The sequence below is a fragment of the Neolamprologus brichardi genome, chromosome 20 (assembly GCF_056152115.1).
Source record: "Neolamprologus brichardi isolate AB-2024 chromosome 20, ASM5615211v1, whole genome shotgun sequence".
In the NCBI taxonomy this organism is placed as follows: Eukaryota; Metazoa; Chordata; class Actinopteri; order Cichliformes; family Cichlidae; genus Neolamprologus; species Neolamprologus brichardi.
In genome coordinates, this window is record NC_142123.1 from 11,797,743 (window position 1) to 11,824,377 (window position 26,635).

Here is a 26,635-nt window from a genome sequence, read left to right on the forward strand (position 1 = left end):
GTTGTTCTGTGAAGCTTCATTAAAGACGGTGAACTAAACTCCTGGACTGCTGCAGTCTTTCTGACCGAAGACTTAGGCCAGACTTGTATGCCCAGCACTTCCAGTATAAATATATTTTACAAATATATTGGACAATAAGTAGAATATATTTAAAGTAGTGACTGCAAAGTAAACCAACACACTCTGTAAACTTCTGTAGACATCTTCATCTAAGTTGTGCTCATGACAATAAATCACACTTTTTCTTTCATGTAAGATCGTTTGTATTCTTCAATAGACAAAAGGTTAACGTGTTACTTTAATGTTACTTTTTAATTTGTTTACACTGATGAAGTCGTGGTCATTATGCTGTGACAGACACTTTGTGGTACCACCTGGCAATGATGTTGGGGTTGTTGCTGTGTGACAAAGTGGCCATCAGCAGCTTGGTGCCAGGAGAAGTAGCCATGATGGACACCTTCTTCTCTATCTTCTCGCCTGGCTGCAGGAGAATTATCCTGAGAGACAGAGCAGACAAATGTATTCTTTTCACATCTCACCTCCCACAAAGACACGCGCAGTACAGCTCCAGAGCTCGGAGAAATAATGTTTCGCACAGGCGAAAGCAGGTAGTAATAGTACAAACTGAATAAAGGAGAAATTGGTGAGGGATTTTCTATCCCACAGTACAAAATGATCCTAATATCTCCATGTGTTGTGGGTGATGAATTTTGAGTAATGCTACCAATTTCTCAAGGAAACTTTTGCCAGGTAGAGTTTTTTTTTCTGGCTCACAGACCTTACTCTTCTTCTCCACTATATATCAAGCCAAAAAGCCAATGCCAAACCAGTCTTAGTAATGCTGATGTATAACATCTTAACAAGATACATTATTTCTGCATAATCTCTTCCCTTGTTAGCTAATTCATTCCTCCCGGGGGTGTCTGTGCAAATAAAAAGCCAATGGATGCAGATTTACAATACCTTACACTTCCTTGAAGCCCATAAAAAAGAAACTGAAGAAGAATTAACCAAGTGAAATTCAGTGTGTAAAAATAATAACAGTGAAATGGAAAAAATAAACTATGGATAGTTATAAAAAATACAGAGTCCTGTATATTTTGTGTGATGCAGGAAAAAAGTGGTTGAATGGGTTTTATGAAGAGGTATGTTGTTTTTAGGTTTTTTAAAACTACATTTAGCACTGTAAAAAAAAAAAACAAGGCAGATTAGCTGAAGCTAAATACACTCACTGCCAAACCTGAAAATACAGGCTAGTCATTAGACGGCTAGGTGTTTAGTTGGGATGACTGAAACAACACTGTTTTTAAAGGAGGTGTGGCACAACTGTAGACTTTTCAAGACTTTATGACCTCTCGACATTCCTCAAGACATTCCACCTTACCATCAGCCACAGATTTACAGTACTTGTAATCTTAAACAACAACCATGAACCTTCAGCAACCTAATTTCTCGATGAAGAAATCTTGCGTTTATAAAAGTGAGATAATGTAAACAGGTCATCATTAAATAAACGGAACAGTAAATTAATTGCCTGTGGGCAATGGTGCTCTAACATATATTCCAAATTGGACGACAGATATGACAGCAACTTGTTTTTACTGTTGCAGTAACATACCTGACCGTATTCTCAGGCCACATTCCTCAGACATCTGCCCAGTTCAGATTTGAAGGGAAGATAGTTTTGTGTTTTTTGACACACTTACTTGGCCACTTGTTTGCCCTCCAGCAAGCCGGCTCCCTGCACAGTCAACACAGCTTCATACAGAGCTGTGTTGAGGCAGTTGGTGAAGGACACAAGGACTGTGCGCTGCTTCTTCAGCTGGATAGAGTTGCCTCCTTCAATCTGCAGAGCAGCCACAATTACAAGAGCACACAGGGGGAAAAAAATATCTGTAAAACTGATTGTGGCAGATACTGTTTTTTTAACCCAATTAAAAAAAGGAAAATAAATATGGATATTTTTAAAGAAGCGTGGGAAGTTTTCATATGAGTTCGAGGTGGAAGCTTGTGTTTTATAAAGTTTTGAATGCTAGTGGTGTTCTTCTTCACACAGCATTCTTCACCAATATCTTCTCTGGCACCAAACATTATCTTGCAGTGTTTTATAAGTGAGTTACATGGATCCACCTTTCTTTTGGCTTGTGTAAATGATTCACTAGACACTGCTAAAAATGCTAATAGCATTAGCATTTTGGGCTCTAATCTGCTCTTTAGCAAAGTGACTTATACTCTGTGTGAAAGAAATCAAGGAATTAATACTTTTTGATCAGAGTAAAACATCAAGTCTCCAGTATTTTTTTTTTTTGGCTTTTGTAAATGATTCACCAGACACTGCTAAAAATGCTACTAGCATTAGCATTTTTGGCTCTAATCTGCTCTTTAGCAAAGTGACTTATACTCTGTGTGAAAGAAATCAAGGAATTAATACTTTTTGATCAGAGTAAAACATCAAGTCTCCAGTATTTTTTTGGCTTTTGTAAATGATTCACCAGACACTGCTAAAAATGCTACTAGCATTAGCATTTTGGGCTCTAATCTGCTCTTTAGCAAAGTGACTTATACTCTGTGTGAAAAAAATCAAGGAATTAATACTTTTTGATCAGAGTAAAACATCAAGTCTCCAGTATTTTTTCGGTTAGTTAAGTAGCAGAGAGGGTGGTTAATCTGTTTCAGCTGCTTTGGTCCTAATGAAATGAACAAAAGCTGTAAAATAGGGACAACAGTGAGACAATTCAGGAACTGTTTTACAAGTGGAGGCCACTGACATTCTTTCCATCCTCACTGATTCTGTTTTGTTTTTTTACTAGTTTTGCATTTGGCCAGAGTCGCCGTTATATGGTAGCATGAGGTGCTACCTGGAACTCACAGAGGTTGCACAGCTGGTGCAACTCCTCCAGGATGGCACATCAATACATGCCATTGCCACACGGCTTGCTTTGTCTACCAGCTCAATATCATGGTGGAGATTCCAGGAGACAGACAAGTACTCTAGGAGAGCTGGACAGAGCCGTACAACGCCCTTAACCCATCAGCAAGACCGGTGTCTGCTCCTTTATGGAAGGTGGCACAGGACGAGCACTGCCAAGACTGTAAAAATGACCTCTAGCAGGACACTGCTGTGAATGTCTGACCAAATAATCAGAAACAAAGTGAGTGGCCTGAGGGCCCGACATCCTCTACCTCTAAAGGGCCCTGTGTTCATTGCCTGGCATCATGGAGCCTGATTGGCATTTGCCATAGAATACACATAAGAGCAAGCTCACCCTGAGCACATGTGACAGACATAAAAGGGTGTAACAAGTTGCACCTCAGAGTGTCCAGGAGCTCAGTAAAGCCCATGTCCATATGTGGGAGGAGATCCCCCCAGCACACCATCTGCCACGCTATGAAATTTCATCAAAATGACTACCCTACCGTATCATTTTTTTTTCACTTTCCATAAAATGATGTGGCACCTTTTCCAAACACACGGCCAGTCCGTGTCACTATAGATATCCAGCACTGAGATCTGATGTGTTTTCAAAGTGTTCCTTTAATTTTTTAAGCAGTGTATAATTCTATATATTCATATGTACATTGCACAATGCCCATCTTCTAGTGAGCCTGTGATCGTAACGCTTCATGACCTTTACTCTAACACTTGTATCACTCCAAATTTGAATACCGTAACATGCCGATAAAAATGAAAATAATGTGTAAATAGGAAAATGAAAGAAAAAGATTATTGAGAAACATCTAAAGTCTACTGAATACTGAAAGCATGTCATCTTGACAGTCGTCAACTACTTCATTAGTTAGTTTCCAAGGTACTGGAAACATTCCTCAGATGTTTTGGTCCATGTTGACATGATAGCATCACACAGCTGCAGTAGATTTGTCGGCTACACATCCATAATGTGAATTTTTTTATATCAACACACCCTAAACTTGATCTGTTGGATTGCGATCTGGTGACCGTGGAGTCTGTTTGAGTACAGTGAACTCATCATTATGTTCAAGAAACCAGTTTGACATTGTTTGAGCTTTGTGACATGGTGTAGACTGTGCTCACACAAAAGGATAGTCATGGTCAGCAACACTGTAGGCTGTGGTGTTTAAACTAATATAAAATGCTCAGTTGGTACTAAGGCTAGCAGATTTTTTCATGAAAATATCCCCTGCACCATTACACCAACATCAGCTTGAACCATTGAGACAAGGCAGGATGGATCACCATCTGAATGCTTGACCAGAAAGTGAGTCTTTATTTTCTAGTTTTGGTGAGCCTAACAAAGCTCATTAATTACACTAAATAGGCTTTGGAATTTAATATATGGTGTAAAGTGAATGAATATAGTTGATCAGGGAACAGCAAAAGAAATGTATTTGTTTGCTGAATCTTTTCCTGCAAGGCCGACATATTATCAGTTGACTGACATCATAATGTGAAAGGTAATTTGATTTAGGTCACCAAACTATGTTAAAGAGACTGTTGTTGTGGATGCTCTTTTGATGTGATTTTGACTTTGTTCTTCATTACAATAATAACCTGATCCTGTCATATTCAGCTGACAGCCATGAAAAAGATAAAAGTGAGGAAGATGAGGAAGGAAGAGAAAGGAAGACAGTGCTATGTAATTCATATATAATACTTTGTGAGTTGCAGAGACAGGAGGGGGGATGTTGTTGTACCTGTATGGTTATTTGTGGAGGGCTTATGCTGAACTCTTCAGCAGCCAGAAATGTTTCTTTGGTCCTCATGTCCTTTAGCACCACTGCCAAGTTCACAATATCATCACCAGCCAGGAATGACTGATATTTAAAATGAGAGATGGTGTGATTGAGTGTTGTCACTGGGGATGAGGAAAACGTCATGGGAAAGGGAAGAAACAAAGCAAATCAAAGGGAAGGTTAATTACTTTGTTTATCAAACACTAATCTATATATAAGCAGTACAATAGTAAATGTACTGGAATCATGAATGTATTCAGTCACCTGAAAATGGCTGTATCTGCACCTCTGTTTGTGCGTCCCAGAAGGCCTCACACGGGCTGCTGTCGTACTCTTTCACCTGAGCGTTGATGTGTCCCACCAGAACCCTGGGGTTCTTGCACTGGTTTGTGATGGTCACACATATGTGGATGGGCTCACCCAGTTTTGGCACCCCAACTATTTTTAGGGTCACGTTCAAATTGGGTGACATTGTACCTGGTAATAACATGTACATTGTTTCGGGTTAAAGATATGCGACTAGTGCTGGTTTGATTTTCAGCCCTTGAACAATCTAGCTCGTTCTAGATTAAACCCTAAATGATTAAAGGTGTGTGGAAATTCCTCCCCTGTTAGTCACTATGTTGCAATAGTGAGCAACAATAAAAGACTGTTTTCTCAGCATCAGCCATGTGTTTTGTTTATTTTTACAACCCTAAACTCTTAAGCAACTTTTTTATGACTAATTTAACTGTTTTGGGTTTACACTGGCACAAGTCAGAATTTTCAGTGTGCCTGCTATCTTTAGAATTAAAGTTACAGTGTGTAAAGTTTTAGGACCTAGGATTAAAGGACCTCCCTATATAATAGGCTGACATAGCATCAGATGTTATTGAGAACAAGTCCACCTCTTCCTCGCTTCCATAACAAGGTGGGTGGCCTGGTGAGACACTCACTCATGCTACTCAGAGAACCAGGTTTATATTATACATACACACACACACACACACGCATATATATATATATATATTATAGGTTTTATATTATAGGTTCTCCTTCATAGCATTCGTTTCAACTCTCACTATGGGAAAATACTGACTCCCAGATTGCCAGACATGCATGTTAAGAAGACAGCTGTCCCCAATAGCTCCACATGGAAGGAGCACCCACCTGGGAAGAACCTGCACTGAGGACTGAATGCACCACGTTAGGCACTGTAACATCTAGCCTTTAAAACCTAGCAAAGCGCCCGGTGACAGAGTTAACACATGAATGTGTTAAATATTTAGCTTAGCCCCCGATAGCAATAAGGGGAGTCTTAAAGGTTGTTGGGGGTGCTCTGTGGTACAGACACTGACCTTGGTGTTGCAGTGTTCTTGCACAGACTGATGTGTTTCCTCCTGAAAGAAAAAGCAGAAATAAAACTACTTGTACTTCTTTTCTCATTACAGAAAGTGTCTGTTTTTCAAGGAACAATTGCTGAAGATCTTTAGCTTTTTAAAAATTATAAGAGAAACGTTTTGCTATGACAAGCCTCAGAGATAGATTGAGCACATTCTCTTACTTTTGTCAGGTTTATATGTCAGCGTCAGATTCTCTGGTTTATCGGATCCGATGCTTTTGGTGTAGATGAGCTTTCCCACACACTCAGTGTCCATCGTCTTTCCCACCACCAGTCCATTGTGCACAATTAACCTTACGACATCAGCATCAACAGAGGCACGGACGAATGGGATGTCGTATCGGGCGTCCAACCAGTGGTGCTGGATGGCAGCAACCGGACAAGGTCCACAGCAAAATATCCCTGAGGATCAATGTGTTTACAGAGAAATATCAGTCAGTATCTTTCATATCTGTTGCATTATTTCGTCACTTTCCACCTCAAGAAAGACACTCTTTTGTCAAACATAAAGTTTTAATCAGGTAGGTGAACTCAAATCATTTACTTAGTTACTCAAAAAAGTAGAAAGAAATCAATACAATCTATAAAGAGCATCATTTCGACAGCTATTTGGAGCAGGGGCCTAAATGTACCTTCACTCTTTTCCTGCGGTGTTGGGTCCACTACCTGCCAACCGTCACACCCTGCACCAAGATCTGGTCTCCTCATCCAGCACTCCACCCACACATGGAAGTTCCTGCAAGAGGTCAAGTAGAGATAACTACCAATGATGTGCATATACAATTAATATACAGAACAGTCAGGTTAATTTTACAAAACAGAAAAATATTTGTAGTAGTAAAAAGTCCTTTTAGCAAGTTACACAATTATTTTGAAAGCCACTTTATTAGATACACTGTGCTAGTAGCAGGTTGGGCCCTCTTTTGCTTTGCGCACTGCCTTAATTTATTTGTGTTACACATTCAACAAGCTGCTTCCTCACAGATTTTACTCCAGCATCACTCAGTTGTTGTAGATTTGTCGCTTCATCTATAATGTAAATTTGTCATTACACTACATCCCAAAGGTGATCTGTTGGATTGAGATCTGGTGATAGTGGAGGCCGTTTGAGTACAATGAACTCATTGTCATGGTCAAGAAACCATTTTGAGATGATCTGAGTTTTGTGACATGGTGTGTTATCCTCCTGGAAACAGCCATCAGAAGATAGGGACACTGTGCTCAGTGGATGACTTGGTCAGCAACAATACTCAGGCAGGCTGTGGTGTTTAAATGATGCTCAGTTTATACTAAGGTACCCAAAGTTTCCAAGAAAGGATCCACCAACCATTACACCACCATCAGCAACCTGAACCATTGATACGAGGCAGAATGAATCCTTCCAGTCATGATGTTTTATGACAAATCCTGACCCTACCATCCAACTCTTGTAGAAGAAATTGAGAATCATCAAACTAGAAAACATTTTTCCAATATTTCTTATGTGTATTATTCCGGTGTGAATTGTATCCTTAGTTTCTTGTTCTCTGCTGACAAGTGCACTCTTCTGCTGCTGTTGAGAGTCGGTTCTTCTATGAGCAGTGACTGGTTAATTGAATTACTGTTGCCTTGCTGCCACCTTGAAGCATTCTCCTATTACCTCAACAACCATACCACATTCAGAATTACTTAAATCACCTTTTTTTCACTGTTTGAGTGATACCTGGTTTCAACTTTGACAAGTTGTTGAACACGTCTATACACATGCCTATGTGCATTTAAGTCCTGTCATGTGACTAGCTGATTAGATCTTTGAGTTAACAAGAAAGTGAACACCTGTAGCTATTAAAGAAGTCACCGAGTGCAGGTTGCAAGAACCAGATATTTAACCAGTTACAAAAAGAAATTGTATATTTATGGTTAAGAGCAAGTGACACCAACCAAATGCTGTCCTTTGACACGCCGAACTTCTCCCCTGTTCTCGTGTAAAACTCTTCAATTATCATGTTGCCATTTCCATCATGAGCTGCATTGAAAACTGTTACCACCCTGGAGGGAATCCCTAGAACTCTCATTACTGGAGAGAGAAAAAAAAACAGGCTTTAATATCATTTAAAAACCATATTTTCAATAATCACATAGCAATGCTGACATAATGCCTATGGCACGTTACCATGGGAATGCAGTGTAAATGGTATGTCCCTTCGAAGAAAGAAAATAGATCCAATAATTGATCTAACAGTCGAGGGGCATATGATGGAATTTTGGCAATCTACAGCATTTTAAGCATCACAAGAGCAACTTTAATCCATCCTGTGTGGACTTGCCTGTATATATTTAGATTTTGGGTTTGTGCTGACTTGTTTGGACAATTCTTGAGACTAATACTGGTATCACTTCTGTACTGTAGAGAAATTAAGACAGATTTAGGTCAACAAATCTCGAACTCCATGAGACGTAGAACAACAGCTCTGCACAGGAGATAACTCAATCAAACACAGGTTTCACCAATGATCTCGTCCTAAACACACATCCTACCTGTACAGAGGACGGATGCAAAAACCCAACATTGGCCATAACGCACAGGTCTGCATTTGGATGAGGCCCAGCGGAGCAGGATGTCAGCGCTGCCACTCCAGTCTGTAGGCTTCACACCATTTTTGTAACTGCCCTGCCACTTCCCCTCCAGAATACCCAGGTCATCGTTACAGTTTATCTAGAGCAGGAAGAATCACATTAATGACTTCACTTTTTTCCTTTTACTGTGGACAAAATTGCTTAGCATTATACTATATTGTCTCTCACCATAGCGCAGACCACTCGGCTGAGGTAGACAGGGTCTGCTCGTAATGTATAATCTTTGTTTTTGTCAGTGAGGTGTTGCGGGCTGAACTCCAGGAGCTTCAGACAGGCTTCCAGGACTCCAGGCTCATACTGCATACATGTGGATGGAAATTTAGCATGTTACCTGCTAATAATGCTACCATATATGATCTATGCAGACTTGTTCTATGATTCTGGGTCACATACCAGACCAAATGACCATGGACGCTTGCTAACATTTAAACTGCTCCCCATATACACTAGCCCATAGTCACTTTTGATGTACTCTTCTTTATGGGCATCCAGTGGCATGTATACTGGATCATCTGAAAAGCGGTGATAGATGGAATTACGTCTACAAAAGGATAACAGCAGACTGTGGACAAGAACAGCAAGTGGCAGCAGCTACATGGACTCCCCTTTCAGCCAAGGGTTGCACAGTAGCACAAATGTTCCCAATACATAAGTTTTTCTGCTCCGTCTGGTCTCTATGTGGGCCAGGAGTTCATACAGAGCCACTGATGACTGAACAGGAGCGCAAATGTGGATAATGACTGACTGGGGATGCATGTTCCCTGGGTAGATTGTAGCTGTCCAGTCATAGAGCTGGGGGTGGGACTGTTCTTCATAGAACAGAACTGGGATCCTCTTTGACAGGCCACCTGTATGGTAAAGAAAATAAATAAATAAAGATAACAGCAGCATCATTTCAACCTTATAATTTGAATTTGTAATAAAAAAAAATATATATTACGGCTACCTTAGCTAGTTTTTCTAAAAAATGCAGAGGGAGTGTTCGCCCAGGGCGCCAAACAGGCTAGGACCGCCACTGCCTTTGGGAACTGTACACTTCCCAATGCCTCAGAAGGGCGTGGTTCTCCCCTTTTTGACCTGTTGCTGTCTGGCAGCTGCTACAGTTTCTAATTGCTAATATCAGCACTGCCCTGGTGCAAAGGTGCTCCTGAATGCTTTTGAGTGCAATTTTTCATTTGAAGAAGTATGAGTGTGGTATTTATAAATCAGAAGTATTGCTTTAAATGTGAACAGTCTTAGTCTTTGATACCTAAACAAACCTCCAGCACCAGGCTCTCAGCGCAGGGATTCCACAGCCAACTGTCAGACTTTAGCGTCACTTTGAAGGGTTTCCCTCGTCGAACCACAAGTCGGTTCCTACTAAGCCCCTGAGTTTCATGGGAAATGCTGTTTTCGGGAATCTCAAAGTTCATGGACTTTAGTCGGCAGTGGCCATTAGTGGTACCTGTAAAACAGATGGCACAACCCATACTGATCTGAAGACAGTACACATGACAAAGATCTGTCAGGAACTAGAGAACAGACGGGGATAAGAAGGTAAGACGGGAGCTTTGGAGATGAATTTCAGCAAAGCCATCAATTTTAATTTACAAATCAGTGTTAAAGGAATTACAGGTTTTCTGGATTACCGCTGGGTAAAATGAACTTTAGAAAACACAAAAAATAAACAACAGGACAAGAAAAAATATTGCAATGAATGATTTAAAATTGTTTCTTTCTACTTAACAAACTAAATCACTTAACAAATGATGCTGCCTCTCTCATTCATGTTAAAAACTATCCTCTTCTGCTTCACAACTGTAATATTTATATTTATTACATAAACTCCATGTATCAGATTACTTGGTAGAATATTAGTGTTATTTTCTTTACTCTTTGCACTTAATGTCTGCTGGAATAAAACTTAATTGGATTACTTTCAGCTGGAAAATAAACTGTTTATGCAAAATCATATGAAATTTAATCAATTCATTTAAGCGAAATTCAAAGCAGCTCAAACGCACACATGCGCCTTCCTATGGAGAAGAAAAAGATTAAAGTTACATCTGAGTGGCAGAGTGCACTTACCATTGATGCTGTATATTGTCTGCTGCATGTTGTCCATGGTGTGACAGCTAGACTTGCAAGTGTCTGGAAGAATGACAAGCATGCTTTAAGTAGCCCTTCGCAAAGCTAAACATCTCAAACCTCTGATTACCCAATCACCATTTTGTTTCTTCTTATCTGATTTTAATTATGCAGGTGTCTGACAAAGTGTACGTCATACATTAAAAACAAATTGCACACAAATCACAAATTGCAAAAGCACAGCAGGAAATTGTGTCAGTGTCCTTATTCTTAACTCAAAGTGCAAAACCTACAGAAAAGTTAACAACCCTAACACAAAAAACATTTCAGACTTCATACCAGCAGGAGACACACCCTCCAACTTTTCAAGTATTCACTAGTCAAGCATTCGAGTGATGTCACTTCAAACTTCCAGAGAAATTGTGTGGTTTTTGATTAAGTTTATGATTCACTTTCTCTAGAAAATGACACAGGTTTCATGTGACGCTTGCTGACACATCTAAAACCTGCCAAAGTCTTCTGCAGAATGATCACCCTAATGAAATTTGCATTTGCCTCTGAGTCATTAATGATACTCTATGTACTCCATGAAATATTCAGTATTTTAAAATATAGACCGAGAACATCTTGGAGCGCATTGTCATTGTTATTTGATATTCTATTAAAAGTTCACAAAACACAATCAAACAGAACAACTCTAATATAATAGTCTACATCTTTAGCTTCTGAGATAAAAAAAACTGTGGTTCATTTTGATGACACTCAAAGTTCATCCATGAGTTTATGAAACAGTGTGAAATGAAGTTTGTGTGCTTTAAACCAAACCTTAAAACATATTTTCATACCTTTCACTTAGTGGGTCCGGAAAACAAAGCACTAACAGAGGACTGACTTTCATCAGCAGAAAGGTTGCACAGACTCCCCACCTGTTTCTGTAACACAAACAGTTGAAAACCTCTCAGATGGTATTTTGAAGATATACGGAAACAAGACAGCAGTTACAACATTTTAAAACATTTGGATGAGACTGAGGCACCCAAAGGCTACAAAATACTTCATGTACAACCTTAGAACAGCAATGTTGCCTGCAACATGACAAAAACTTAAATCTGAAGTAAGTTACAGATCAATCAATCAACAACAAAACGAAAAAGACTTCTCTTTTTCAAATTTTGGCATCACACGCCAATTCAAAGGTTGCACATGGACAACAGCTTAAGGCAGGAAAATGCACTGAGTAGAAAACACGGCAAAAATCCAAAAAATGTGCTACGAATAAGAAGCTAATTGACAAATAGCACATTTAGAAATTAATGATTTGCATGGATTTACAAAATAAAAGTCCCTTCCTGACAGAAAATAGATCAAAAAAATTTTTTGTACCCTTTTTAAATAAATATTAAATTCCAAAAAATAAAAACAAAATGTGCATTTTCCACACACATGCACCTGCACACACAAAATCCAATATTTAAAGAATGATAGGGGGAAGAAATGTTAGCTTACATAACTTAGGACGAGAAAATACGACAGACATTTCTAACTACAATGATCATCTCATACTCTTGAGTACATGATGTGAAAATGTCTGTTATTGCCACATACTTCTGAAAATCAATATGGTTTCCTTAACAACAAAAAAAGTGAAAAAATAAAACAAAGTAGCACGTGCAGTGAAGCCAGTGTGACCGTTGCAGAAGACACACAGAATCGATCACTCGCACCTAAGATAGGATGTACCACCCTGTTGACCTGACTGGGTATGGATTTAAGGCATGAACATCACAAACAACTTTCTGAACTGACTCGATGTGCATGTACTGAACAATAACAGGATGCGCCTGCTCTGGACTCCTTTCAAGAATCCTTCCTGGAGTCGTCACTGCTTTACACTGATTGGATTGGTAAAAGTAAAGCTCCAGCTGTCTTTTGATTCACCCAGGACGACAAACAAACCACACTGAATGCGTTCAGAAAACAACGACTAGTTTGGGAGGTCCGGGGTTCGGGACCTGCTGGAAGTTCCTCCCCACCTACACGACACAGACAGTCGGGTTGTTTCAGGAACTTCCATTTGCAGACATCCGGTGAACTCACTTGAACCTACCTACAGCTAAAATATTTAAACGACAACTTTTTAAAACACACACCTTTAAAAATCTACCATTAACCTACGTAACGCCCACACACCTTTGCATCAAAACAGTTGATTTAAAACATTTCAGACTTCATACCAGCAGAAGACACACCCTCCAACTTTTCAAGTATTCACTAGTCAAGCATTCGATTGATATCACTTCAAACTTCCAGAGAAATTGTGTGGTTTATGATTAAGTTTATGATTCACTTTCTCTAGAAAATGACACAGGTTTCATGTGACGCTTGCTGACACATCTAAAACCTGCCAAAGTCTTCTGCAGAATGATCACCCTAATGAAATTTGCATTTGCCTCTGAGTCATTAATGATACTCTATGTACTCCATGAAATATTCAGTATTTTAAAATATAGACCGAGAACATCTTGCAGCGCATTGTCATTGTTATTTGATATTCTATTAAAAGTTCACAAAACACAATCAAACAGAACAACTCTAATATAATAGTCTACATCTTTAGCTTCTGAGATAAAAAACTGTGGTTCATTTTGATGACACTCAAAGTTCATCCATGAGTTTATGAAACAGTGTGAAATGAAGTTTGTGTGCTTTAAACCAAACCTTAAAACATATTTTCATACCTTTCACTTAGTGGGTCCGGAAAACAAAGCACTAACAGAGGACTGACTTTCATCAGCAGAAAGGTTGCACAGACTCCCCACCTGTTTCTGTAACACAAACACATCACACATTTCCCTGAATGATGTTGCAAGTGGACTGCAAGAGTGTAGCGCTCCCTCTAGTGGCATAGGGGCGACATTGCATTTACGTCAATATGATAAACAGCTGTGCAGTGGTTAGCGTGCAAGCAAGAACCCGCAGGCCAGCTGGGGCATCTCTGTGTGAAGTTCTCGATGCCTTTTCATGGAGAGTTCGCTACCCCACACATGCATGTTAGATTCACAGAGTCTACCCAGGAAAAAAAAAATCTCCTGATGTCTGAAAAACGCCCTCCACATTACCCATTACTATAAGTGAAACACAATAATGTCAGTGATCAAATGCTGAGCAGCAGCACGGCAGCACTGTGAGTCAGCCAGTCAAATGTGTGGTGATGGACTTGCAGGATTAGATGAATACATTTATGATTTATCATTTTTATATCACAAAGAACTTCAGATATATTTTTAAAGTCCTTATAGTCAATATAAAGGACTGAACCCTTCAGGAATTACAGCCATTTTTGCACAGTGCCGTCATTTTCAACGGCTCAAAAACTAATTGGACATTTGAGCAATTTCATTGCGGCTTGTCTCCTCACTGTTTAATTAAAATGAAGTCATACGAGGTCTTTAGACTATAGCAAGTGCAGAGTTTGCCTTCGATTGTGTCATTTAAAGACTGCTTTGGCTGTAGAGTTCAAATTACAAGAAAGGAGAGGAAAAAGTCACCGTCTAAACAGTGACTGCTCATAAAAGGAGTAGGCTTATTTTGAATGTTCTGACTACAGTATAAAATGCCAGGGAGTTGAGAGAAATGCCTGTTTGTGCATATATACATATGATTATCACTAACTTCAGGACTGATCTACAGCCAGTCTAACCCAGATTCCTCACATGCCACTTGGAAAATGCTGAGGGTGTAGCCTGTTACACTACCGGGTCACAAATACACATTGTTTAACTAATGACATGTGATACCACTGATTTCCTTTCCGATCTGATACCAGGTAAAATTCAGGGTGGCGTCTATGATACTGATCTGATACCGATACTTTGTACAAAAACTTAATGTGTTATTGTATTTCAAGTTATAGCATCATAAGGATTACAGGACATCAGACTACTTGTTCTTATTGTTTAATTATGAAGAATTATTACATAGAAATAAAATAACTGAAGTTGTGTGTTAATTGATGCTATTTGAACACATATATCTTGTCATTTAACATGTATCAAATCAAACATTATTGTCACATCATTGCTGGTGGTGCTGGCACACTGGTGCAGCACATGCGAGTGAAATTCTTGTGTGCAAGCTTCACAAGCAGCAGCGGTGTGCAAAATACAAGAAACACAAGAAACAAAGCAAAATATAAGAATAAGAAATATGAGAAATATAAGAATAAATATATGTACAAATATAAGAATGTATGCACATTACTAATTATGCATACATCTATACATACATATAGTATACGTGCATGGGTGTATATACCTCTATATAACAAATACAGAAGTCAGCAGATGAATATTGTGCAAAAATGGGATTTATGTACAATATGGAGTGCATACGTGTTGTGGTTTCGATAAGTGACAGTGAAGTGTCTATGAAGTGTTAGTGGTCAGTGTTCAGCAGTCTGGTGGCCACAGTAGTGCTGTGCCACACTACAAAGTTTGGTATCGATCCAATAGCAGCTAAATACAGGGCCAGTATTGCCGATATCAGTACCGACAAATTATCAGTCCGATACCAATGCTAGTGTTGGTATTGATACTATGATATTTGGATCGATCCACCCACCTCTAATTTTTTTTTTCAGCTCAGAAATGTATAGCACAGATTTTATGTGGCTCCTGTGCAACTTCCACTGCTAACCTTTGTGGGGGAAATGTTTTTGATAGTACTAAATTACAATCAACCTTCTGAAGTAAACAAACATGGTTCAATAGAATACTAGTGAAGGTTTAACTACGTAATAACAAGACTATACCTCGTATTTTCTTTACATCACACAAAAACAATTTGCGACACAAATGATTCAAATGAAAATAGTTATTTTTATTTTGTCAAAAGACATTTCGATACAAAAGGGCATATTGGGATCCATAAGTAAATCACAAGTACAAACTTTAACCAGAATGAAGGAAGAAGAAAAAAACAAAACAACAAGATTGTTAAGTTTCTCGATAAGCCAGCTGAGTACAGCAACTTAGGTCTGCACTTCGTTCACTTCTGTTCTGTTAAGCCACATCATTTTTTAAAGATTTGTCAGTAGATCTGGATTATTTTATTTTGTACTCTAAGGTGACTCCAACAGAAAGAAATTTGCCTTTCAAAATGTGCATTTTATAGTGTTATAAATCTAGGATCAAATGTCATTTCATGATGAGTTCAATATAGCCCATTGTTTCAGAAAAATCCCACTTGTGTCTTTATGCGTGCTTTGAATCTTACAATTGCAAAAGATTTGAGTTTAAACTGAAGGTGCAAAGTTTTTCAAACAAAAATCAAACAGATTCTACATACAACTAGCGGAAAATCAGGACGCCACACATTAAGATTTCCTGATCTGAATATTTTTAGGGACTTACTGCTTTACCTCAGCAAGGCACTTGCTGCATTTGTCCTGTGAAGCGGGGCGGCGAGCACAATAGATGGGAGCTGAAGTCCAACACGGAGACGAAACGTGTTACATCATCTGTTATAAAAGGAGTCTAGTTGCTTGTAACAACAGTTGAAAACCTCTCAGATGGTATTTTGAAGATATACGGAAACAAGACAGCAGTTACAACATTTTAAAACATTTGGATGAGACTGAGGCACCCAAAGGCTACAAAATACTTCATGTACAACCTTAGAACAGCAATGTTGCCTGCAACATGACAAAAACTTAAATCTGAACTGTAAGTAAGTTACAGATCAATCAATCAACAACAAAACGAAAAAGACTTCTCTTTTTCAAATTTTGGCATCACACGCCAATTCAAAGGTTGCACATGGACAACAGCTTAAGGCAGGAAAATGCACTGAGTAGAAAACATGGCAAAAATCCAAAAAATGTGCTACGAATAAGAAGCTAATTGACAAATAGCACATTTAGAAATTAATGATTTGCATGGATTTCCAAAATAAAAGTCCCTTCCTGACAGAAAATAGATCAAAAAATTTTTTTGTACCCTTTTTAAATAAATATTAAATTCCAAAAAATAAAAACAAAATGTGCATTTTCCACACACATGCACCTGCACACACAAAATCCAATATTTAAAGAATGATAGGGGGAAAAAAATGTTAGCTTACATAACTTAGGACGAGAAAATACGACAGACATTTCTAACTACAATGATCATCTCATACTCTTGAGTACATGATGTGAAAATGTCTGTTATTGCCACATACTTCTGAAAATCAATATGGTTTCCTTAACAACAAAAAAAGTGAAAAAATAAAACAAAGTAGCACGTGCAGTGAAGCCAGTGTGACCGTTGCAGAAGACACACAGAATCGATCACTCGCACCTAAGATAAGATGTACCACCCTGTTGACCTGACTGGGTATGGATTTAAGGCATGAACATCACAAACAACTTTCTGAACTGACTCGATGTGCATGTACTGAACAATAACAGGATGCGCCTGCTCTGGACTCCTTTCAAGAATCCTTCCTGGAGTCGTCACTGCTTTACACTGATTGGATTGGTAAAAGTAAAGCTCCAGCTGTCTTTTGATTCACCCAGGACGACAAACAAACCACACTGAATGCGTTCAGAAAACAACGACTAGTTTGGGAGGTCCGGGGTTCGGGACCTGCTGGAAGTTCCTCCCCACCTACACGACACAGACAGTCGGGTTGTTTCAGGAACTTCCATTTGCAGACATCCGGTGAACTCACTTGAACCTACCTACAGCTAAAATATTTAAACGACAATTTTTTAAAACACACACCTTTAAAAATCTACCATTAACCTACGTAACGCCCACACACCTTTGCATCAAAACAGTTGATTTAAGACTTTGCTCTGCTCCGAACACCTGAGACTATGGCTAAACGCTTAGCTAACTAATAGAGAACAAATCAGTATTAGTTTTTACCCACCTGGTTTCCTGCACACTGACAAAACATACCTTAAGTTTTCAGGCTAAGTTCACATTGATCCTTCAAAGCGGTCATTTTTTTTTGTCATGCAGTGGAGTTTCTATCTTTGCCATTTTCATACTTTAAAGCGCTTGACTACTGTGCAGATGTTTTCTTTACAAAAAAAAGGCATTTAAAGTGTCGTGGTAAATCTTTTACCATTTTTTAAGTTCCAGTTTCCCACCGTTTTAGTTTGTGTTAACGACAGTAACACTGTATCCAAATCCACTGACTGTGGTAGAGTTTGGGTCTGTGCAAATCTAATTTGGAGCTCACAATGAAGCCATGTTACAGGATCCAGTTCTATCACAACTCCAGTATTTTATACCACATTATTAAAAAGGGAAAAGCCTTTTAGATTTGGGTTTTTAATGATCGCTGTGGGTGTGAAAGAAAAATATTAAACTACACCGCAACGCCAAAATGCTTCTGTAAAGCCCAGCTGGCCTCACTGAAGCAGCTTTGGGCTAAAAGTCCTGGACGCGTGCGGAAGTTTCTCGTTTAGACCAAGCCATCTGAGGAACAAACCTGAAGAGGTATAACATGTCAGTGTTTAGGAAACCAGCCCTAAGAGTCCCAACACCACACACGCAAACACACACACACACACACACACACACACACACACACACACACAAAACACCTGCACAATCCGCTTGGGAAAAAAACATCAAACACGAAAACCTCACAAGGTACAAAATATGAAAATAACATTCATATAAATAATTTAAATAGCTATTCTAAAGCTAAACTCTTGGTCTAAAACTTTTGAATGGCCAAAGAGAAGTGCTAATGATATGCTGTACAATTTAGGGGGAATTATTTGAGATTTTAGTTAGGGTGGTATTTCGGGGAACACAATTAAAACAATACACAAAACATTTCTCCAAACTCCCACAATGCAAACACTACATTTTTGATAATGATGTGTCCATAAAATATTGATTCCCATTCTTTTTTTTCTTCTTTTTTGTTTTAAAGGAGCTCCAGATCACTGAGGAGAAGGCCTGAATTTATAATCATTTGCCCACACGCTCCTCTTCTTTTGTTTTTTAACTTCTAATCGTCCCCCAAAACTTGTGACAGGTCACCAAAGTCACAATCAAACAGTTCACTGATGCCTTCATGGTCCTCTAGTCCATAGTGGTAGTCGTGACTGTGAGGGGGGGACAAGTTGATGAAACCATCCAATGGGAGAGGAAGGCCCTCTCCATTCAGGAAGTCCGTAGAAGAGAGCGGTGAGAGATCAAAATCAGGTAGGTCTCCAAGGTTGGAGAATGGGTCGCCTCCCAGGATGGATTCTGTCACAGAAAGAGAAATGTAAGAAATAGTAAGAGATTAAAGAGAGGATTAAAGAGCTTCAGCAACTTACAGTATAAGATTAGTGAAAATTATTTCAAAATAAATCATGAAAAGCTCAAGAATAAAAAATATGGAGCTGGAAATAAGCACAGTAAGTCCATTACCATGATCAAAACAAAGCTAAAGACCATAAATAAAATAATTTATTCTTAGTTTTGCATTAGGTACCAGTGTGCATAATATTTTATCTATGGGAGTCAGGAACACTTCAGCAGCAGTGCCTCAAACAAAGCTTTTTCCACTGTAGACATTTTGACGTGGCACAGCAGGAAGAGGATGACTGCATTCTACAAGTACTGATTAATGCAATTAAAGCCACCTGTTTGATGACACAAAGTGTCAGCAGTGAAAACAGTGTCTGCATTTAAAAGAAGGACTCAACAGATCCCACAAACACTAGGGAGGCAGGCACGGGTTCAAGTGTTGCATCTACCTTTTCATACCCTTAAAAGTGAAGATGCAGTTCACTTTTTTACCCGAGATAAATATACATCTGCATAGCAACCAGCAAGCAATTTCCAGCAATAAGTCATCAGCACAAATGTTCATGTCCACACCAACTAGCTAGCTAGAAGTTGATTTTTTTCAAGCACTGCAGGTAGAGCACGACAGTGTTGTAGTGTCATTGTGTCACCTTCACTGTTAGAATTTAATATTATGTAAAGTCAGAGGTCTTGCAAGTTGAAAATGTTGATAAAATGCAGTAGCTAGCTAGAACAACAATCAATGTGAACTGTTGCAAATGCCATTTCTAGTAAATACACAACTCGCTCCGACCGACACAACAACAAAATGTTGAAGGTCTCATATTACAAGACTAAGTGTCTACTATTACAAAAAAAGTGTTACAAAGTTTCTGAACTGAGCCAGACTAAATGTATATATTGGGAGAATTGGTAGTAGTTTTAATTTATTCTTACTTTGTCAAATCTGTAACCGTAATTAAAGCAGAAATCTAAGCTTCATTTACCTTTTTGGGGTTTTAGCACTAAAATGTGTTAATTTTACAATAATGATTACAGGATGTAGTTATGCTTTGCTGTGTTAAATCCTACATCAATATGGACAATACTATGGGAAGGATTATCATCATCTATATAGCTTTTGGGAACCCTATTATTATAAAACTCAAAGCCTCACAAGTTCTGTATAATAGCTCAGAACAAACTGTGACATCATGTCAATGTTACATGTTCACTGTTGACATTGTGTTTATGTTAATGTGTTCCTGTATGTTTCTAGATACATTCTGATAAACTATTTTTAGTGCAGTGGCACTTTATGAGACGTGGAGTGTGCCGCCATCCATATCTGCCTGTGCTTCAATACTTTGTCTTATACACTGAATTAGAGATGGCACGATACCACTTTTTTATGTCCGATACCATCCATCCATTCGCTTCCGCTTATGTCATGACAGCTGGGATAGGCTCCAGCGCCCCCCGCGACCCTATGTCCGATACCAATATCATAAATTTGGATATCTGCCGATACCGATATGAATCCGATATAGTGTGGTTTTTAATCAATAAAACGTTTTTTTTAATATCTTGCTGCATTTTGTATAAGTTTATACTCAAGTTTAAATAAATAACAACACTAAAGCTATTCTGTTATACCTGTATGTAAAAAATACACTGCACCTAAAATATTTCATAGTTCAGCAATACTAATCTGAACCTGCTCCATCCTTCCTATTCTGGTATTTTAAAGAGTACTTAGCAGAAATATTAAGCAACCTAACTAATAGGGTTGCAAACTCCCAGCAAAAAACAAACAAACCACCCTCCACCTCATGATGCTTAATCGATGTAATCAAATTTAATTTGATGCAGGGGGAAAATGCACAGAAATAAATTATTTTTCAAGAATAATTAAATAGATTCAACATCTTTCTTCAACAAAATTGCAGACTGCACAGATGGTACCTTCCCAAAGGAAAAAGTACTATAGCTTACTAGGGTATATTAGACTTAACAGTTACTATATACAGTAATGGACTTATATATATATATTTTACATCAGATTAAAACTTTGGGTGTAAGAGTCAGATAATTATTTATTAAAAGCTAGACATTTTAAATGAGAATAAGAAAGAAAAGTATGTCTTTGTGCCCCCTTTTCCCTGTTCATGCCCTATCGCCCCCCCTGGCTAAACTTTGCTAGATCCGCCCCTGCACAGTTACCAGCCGTCAGCTACGTAGAAAAGGATCCTGGTGTAGAAAGTAATATTAAATAAATTCTAACAACAGCTTATAAAGCTTAAACGTGCTGCTGTTGTTCAGCCGCTGGTTTCCTCTTTCTGGTGAGAAGTGGGCCAAAAACAAACGAGAGACGGACTCGCGACAGAAAAGCCGATCAGCTGATCATTGATCAGTTTCACGTTTGAAGTAGGAGCAGGAGAGGGAGAGAGGCAGAGGCAGTCGCTCCATACATCGGTTGTTAAGCTTAACGCTGGAATGCTTTACAGACATTCAGAGATGAACTTACACACTTGCTTTACTTCTCTCTGGGAAAACTTCCTTGGAGATGAAATGCTGGTTTGGTAGCGAGGCTACAAATACACACAGCCACTCTATCACGTGACGCACACTGCTGCAACGTGCTAGGTTATGAGCCGGGTTACGCCTTGTAGCAAGTTTTGTGAGGTGCTTTTTTGATATTTAATGGATTGGATTACATTTTTTATTTCTGTCCGATATCCGATCCAGGAATTTGGGTCAGTATCGGACCGATACGTAATATCGGATCGGTCCATCTCTACACTGAATACATAGCTTACACAAAACCATGAATATGTTTTTATTATTCATTTGTTTAGTGTTCTCACTATATATAGTGATATAATAAAGATAAAACGAATAATACTATAAAAAAAAAGTCTTTAAATTAAATAAAAGATCTTTTCCTACACAGATGCTCTCCACATGTCCAAGGAACACACAAAAAGTTCAGTGTGAAGAGATCTGTAGTAGGTTACATTAATAAAACTTTGAAACCACAAAACCCTGTCAGCTGAGAGTCTCCCACTGACTGTGGATTCTCCCGAGCCTGCCGATAATCTCAACCTGAGGAAACGCTTCAGGTTGATGTCCTTGGTAAAAATTTAAGCAAAATTGTGGGACTTCCTGCCAAGTTTGATATGTTATTAATTCCACCTATTTGCTGTTCTCCTTCTTCGGTTACCTGTGAAGCAAATATTTGTGGTCTAAAAAAAAACCGTCCAGGAAATATATCAGTCCAAGAAAGGTGAGGCAAACATTCTCCTCATGTTTTGTCTGCACTGGCTAAAATATCAATGTTGGAAACAGACTGTGTTACGCAGAAGTGGCCTTAAAATAGTTCCTGATGATAATTATACAAATTAATACATAAATGTGGTTTATTTACAACGCTCACCTGTGTCGCCGCCTAACACCAGTGATGAGGGGTCCTGTTGCGACACTGCTGTTACAGTGGATGATGTGGATGCTGGAGATGATAAACCCACTTCCAGGGCTGTTGAGCAGGTTCTGGGTTGTGATTGGTCGGTGGGTTGTGTGGGAGGTTGAACAAGGGAAGGGTCGGCAATGGGTTTAGAGGGACTGCCTCCTGTCACAGGGCTGCAGACGCCAGAGCTGTCTTCTGGACAGAGGAAGACGTCGATCGGACCTCGCGTGCTCTTCAGCGACACCTGGTAACCCTGGGATGTGCGTGCAGATGTGCACTGTTAGCAGAAACTCCAACAACAGTGAGTCCAGTGACCTGGGCAAAATGTTTTCAAAGCTTTTACCTCAGAGGGCTCTGAAACTTGCATCTGGGTCTCTGGTGGAGCTCTGATCACCATAACCAGCTGGTCGGGGGAATCGAACGACTGCCTCAAGTCCTGACAGCGCACATACCCCAACGTGATGAACTCAGCGATTAAGGAATAATTTCATTTATTCATTGATGTAAATGTTTAGGCCATCTGTCTTTTGACATCTGTTTCTGAGTGACGCACAAGTCACAAGCATCACGTGTCTAGCTCGGCTCCACTGCTGCTGCTAGAGCCGCTTTCCGTTTAACAGATCGCAGCTCATCACTTAGAGATCACAGAGCTGTGCACACGTGACGAGTCTGCACACGGCAACACTCCGAGCTCTGTAACCACTTTAGACAACCTGATACTCAAAACAAAAAGGATATTTTTTGTTCTGTGGGTCCTCTGTGAGCAATCTGAGCTGCAGATTGCATTTGGAAATGAGCTCATCCAGCTGCTCCTCAGCATCTGTGAGGTCACACACCTCCCTCTGCAGCTCCTTATGGCGGGAAACCAGAGCCGCATCAATGCGATTACCACTGCAGGGGTAGACGAGAGAAAAACTGACTGCTTAGGTTCACCAGACACACACACACACACACACACACACACCAAGCACTCAAATTTATTCTGCCACAGTTCCTGCTCCCGTTCCCAGATTTCTTTCATTTGCTGTTTTAGGCATCTTTGAACACTTACAGCCACTGGATGTTGTTCTTTGACTTCTTGGAGATGAGCTGGATCCCCTCCAGGACATTGGTTATGTCGTAGATGCGTCTCTTCTGAACATCGAGCACCTGAGACGCCCAGTTCAGATCCACCACGCCGTCGGCCGACTGGGACAACAGGTCCAGAAAGCGCTTTGTGGTCAGGTTCAAAGAAGTGTCATACCGAGACTTCTCTGCCGTGTTCCGAGGAACTGGGCAGAAAGAGAATACATACAAGAATTAAAAGAAATGCACATATTACTGGTCTAGAGTACACCCTGGACAGGTTGCCAGTCTGTCAGAGGGCTAACGCATAGAGACAGACAACAACACACTCAGTCACACCAATGGGCAATTTAGGGTTACAATTAACCTAACCCCACTAACTACAATGTCTTCAGACAGTGGGAGGAAGCCAGAGTACCTGGAGAGAACACAAACGCAAACTCCACAGAGAAGGACCCTGGCCTGATGGTGGAACTGAACTCAGGACCCATTTGCTGTGAGGCAACAGTGCTAACCACTGTGCTTTTGATATATAAAAATAAAGAATTCCCCCCTCGCTCCTCTCTGCTATCCAGCTGTGCATATCGTCAATGACTGATACTGAAAAGTTGCTTTGCATCCATCTCCTTCCAAACAGATCCCAGTGGAAATCCACATGGACTGCATTTCTAACAATTCAGAAGTCTATCTTGCATGAGGGATAGACTCATATTTCTACATTATACCAATTAATATAATGTGTGTGTCACGTGTAGCTTTTCCATTTCAAGTCCATCATTTGATCCTTTTGGTACATGCAGTGAGCCCAAATACTGCAAATGAAAGGGATCAAATGAACTGATAAACCGCAACGCCTCTTCTCTTGCTCCATTCTCAAAAAAACAGTCTCTCCATTATTTGAATAGACAGATATTTGTAAGTTTCTCTCAATACAGCCAGCCTGGAGGAGACAGGATGACAGGCCGTGCTGATAAAAGAACGGCTGCTTTTATGACAATGACTGAGGGCAAAGGTGAGCAAGGATTTTTTAGTGTGGGGTGTGGGCTGTCAGCTGTACCTCTGGGAGGAGCAGGAGTGGAAAGCGGTGCCTGGCCTGTGGAAGGTCGAGTGGTGCTGACATACTGATGGTCACTGTCCAGGTCCAACTTCCTTTTTACCTGAAGGAACACACATGTCTGGAGTAAGAAACAGACGTAAGACAGTAACAGACAAACTGCTGACACAGACACGCACTGTTTACGAGCAGAGAAATGTTAAACTGATACCAGCAACAGGTGGGTAACTCACAGCAGCTCTGCTACGTGCAGTATGTAAACGAACAACTCCTCAGTTTAACCACTTCCCTTATTGCTCTTTCACTTTCTCTCTCTCTCTCCCCTTTCCTCCCACACCTCCCTTCCTCACCGGTGGCCTTCCCAGAGGTGGTCTCCTCTTGTCCTGGATCCCTACGTCAGCTGGGCCCTGCGGAGTGGCGAACAGCAGGATCTCCCCCGTGCTCGTCGGGGCAGGGGCTGGGTGGAGTCCTTCATTGCTGGGGCTGGTGATAATCACTATCTGGTGGTCCTCGTCCAAGTTGATACTCCCAGAGTTCAGCAAAGTCTCAAAGTCTGCTAACAGATCCTCCGATGTCTGCCCTGTTATCAGAGTCTCTGACATTGCAGTGTGTCACCAGGAGCCCCTCTTCACTGGACTTGGGTGGCGGTGGTTGTGGTGGTTATAAACTAAGGTGCTGTTATGACAGTATCAGCACCGACTCATATCTGCCATTTTTTTTTTGTGAATAAAGGCAACAAGGGTGAATTCTCGTGAAAACTGTCTCGAATGAGTTCATTAGCAGGTGGAACATTTCATAAACTGTTTTATTTTGTTAAACATTTTGATTACACCACAGCAATGTAAAGCCACGTCCTAAAACTCAGGCTGAGGCTGAAACAGCAAGCCAGGGTGTGCTGCCAAACAGGAAATTTGGCACATGAAATATTGCTAAATGCATACTATAAAAGCTCCGCCGCGAATAAGTTATCAGAGAACCAGTCCGAAACTGGCCGTGGGAGAAATCCACTCTGGCAAGCTAGCAAAGAGAGCAAGCTAACCTTTTGTTTTCATCTCTCCTGTCAGTACAGTAGAGCCGAGGCCTGGCCACACTGCCCCTGAACAGCTACCACCCCGGCTAACGAGCTAGCTTCCAACCAAATGACAAAGACTCGAACAGGGACACAAAACAAACTCGAGCAGCCGCCAAACTCGCAGGTCACGCCGGTAGAACAATATTACTTCTCCTTGTATTAAACACCGAGCGAAGTTAAGAGGCTATTAAAACTTTACAGCAGCTTACAGAAGTGAGCGATCAGAACAAAATATCCACGCCGCAAAAAAGCATCACGGGAACTTAAAATCATCTTTGAGACTATATCTATAAAAGCGAGCATCAGTCCAGCGGATAGTACATAGATGTGGTCAAATATGAATATATAGGGCAGATTAGCATGTTAGCTAACTTATTAGCGGCAGTTGTTCAATCCCCTTGTTTTGTTGGGGCACGCAGGAAGCAGTCCGACAAAACTGGAAATATAAGCACATAAAGCGGCGAAAAACAAGCGCACGGTTCAACATAACAATCGGTGGACCTCGCCTGCTCACCCCGGCCGCAATCCACCCGTTAAACCGCCGTCATTACCCCGTTATCGTCCTTTATTGTTGTTATTGTCTCAGCTGATCTACATCTAAACAAGCCCCTGACGGTTTTCGCGCGAAATCTTTTTTGCCGCGAAACCAACACGTGCGCCAAGCAGTCGGTCGGGATTGGTCCGAGCTGTGCGCTTTTCGCGGGGCGGGGCCGAGGAGCTCTGATTGGCAGAAGCGGGTGTCTGTCACGTTACGAACGCAGATAAATCGATGAGAAGCGCGTTCGCGGAACTTGGAAAAATAAAACATTTTATTTTAGTTGAAGCAAATATACTTAATTTATCAGGCAGATGTCAAGCAAGTTGTTTGTAATTAATATAAATTTACATTTTTGTTGTTGTCGGAGTAAAAAAAAAAAACTAT

At 40.1% G+C, this 26,635-nt stretch overlaps 2 protein-coding genes across 2 annotated transcripts; both read right to left on the reverse strand.

Moving 5' to 3' along the window:
- Nucleotides 1-204: 204 nt before the first annotated feature.
- On the reverse strand, nt 205-10,859 carry LOC102782405 (transglutaminase 5, like). The gene is made up of 14 exons (XM_006785285.3): nt 10,778-10,859; nt 9,960-10,154; nt 9,316-9,558; nt 9,104-9,222; nt 8,879-9,007; nt 8,612-8,789; nt 8,015-8,150; nt 6,727-6,830; nt 6,257-6,496; nt 6,051-6,092; nt 4,978-5,190; nt 4,675-4,835; nt 1,707-1,846; nt 205-497 (listed from the first exon to the last, which is right to left on the reverse strand). Exons 1-14 carry the CDS (start codon nt 10,857-10,859, stop codon nt 344-346), a joined length of 2,136 nt encoding a protein of 711 aa, XP_006785348.2. The 3' UTR covers nt 205-343.
- Nucleotides 10,860-15,679: 4,820 nt separating this feature from the next.
- Nucleotides 15,680-26,361, reverse strand: e2f1 (E2F transcription factor 1). The gene is made up of 7 exons (XM_006785280.3): nt 24,992-26,361; nt 24,645-24,744; nt 23,574-23,793; nt 23,261-23,413; nt 22,866-22,980; nt 22,493-22,775; nt 15,680-19,032 (listed from the first exon to the last, which is right to left on the reverse strand). The coding sequence occupies exons 1-7, from the start codon at nt 25,241-25,243 to the stop codon at nt 18,791-18,793; spliced, it is 1,365 nt and encodes a 454-aa protein (XP_006785343.1). The 5' UTR covers nt 25,244-26,361; the 3' UTR covers nt 15,680-18,790.
- Between the last annotated feature and the right edge of the window lie 274 nt (nt 26,362-26,635).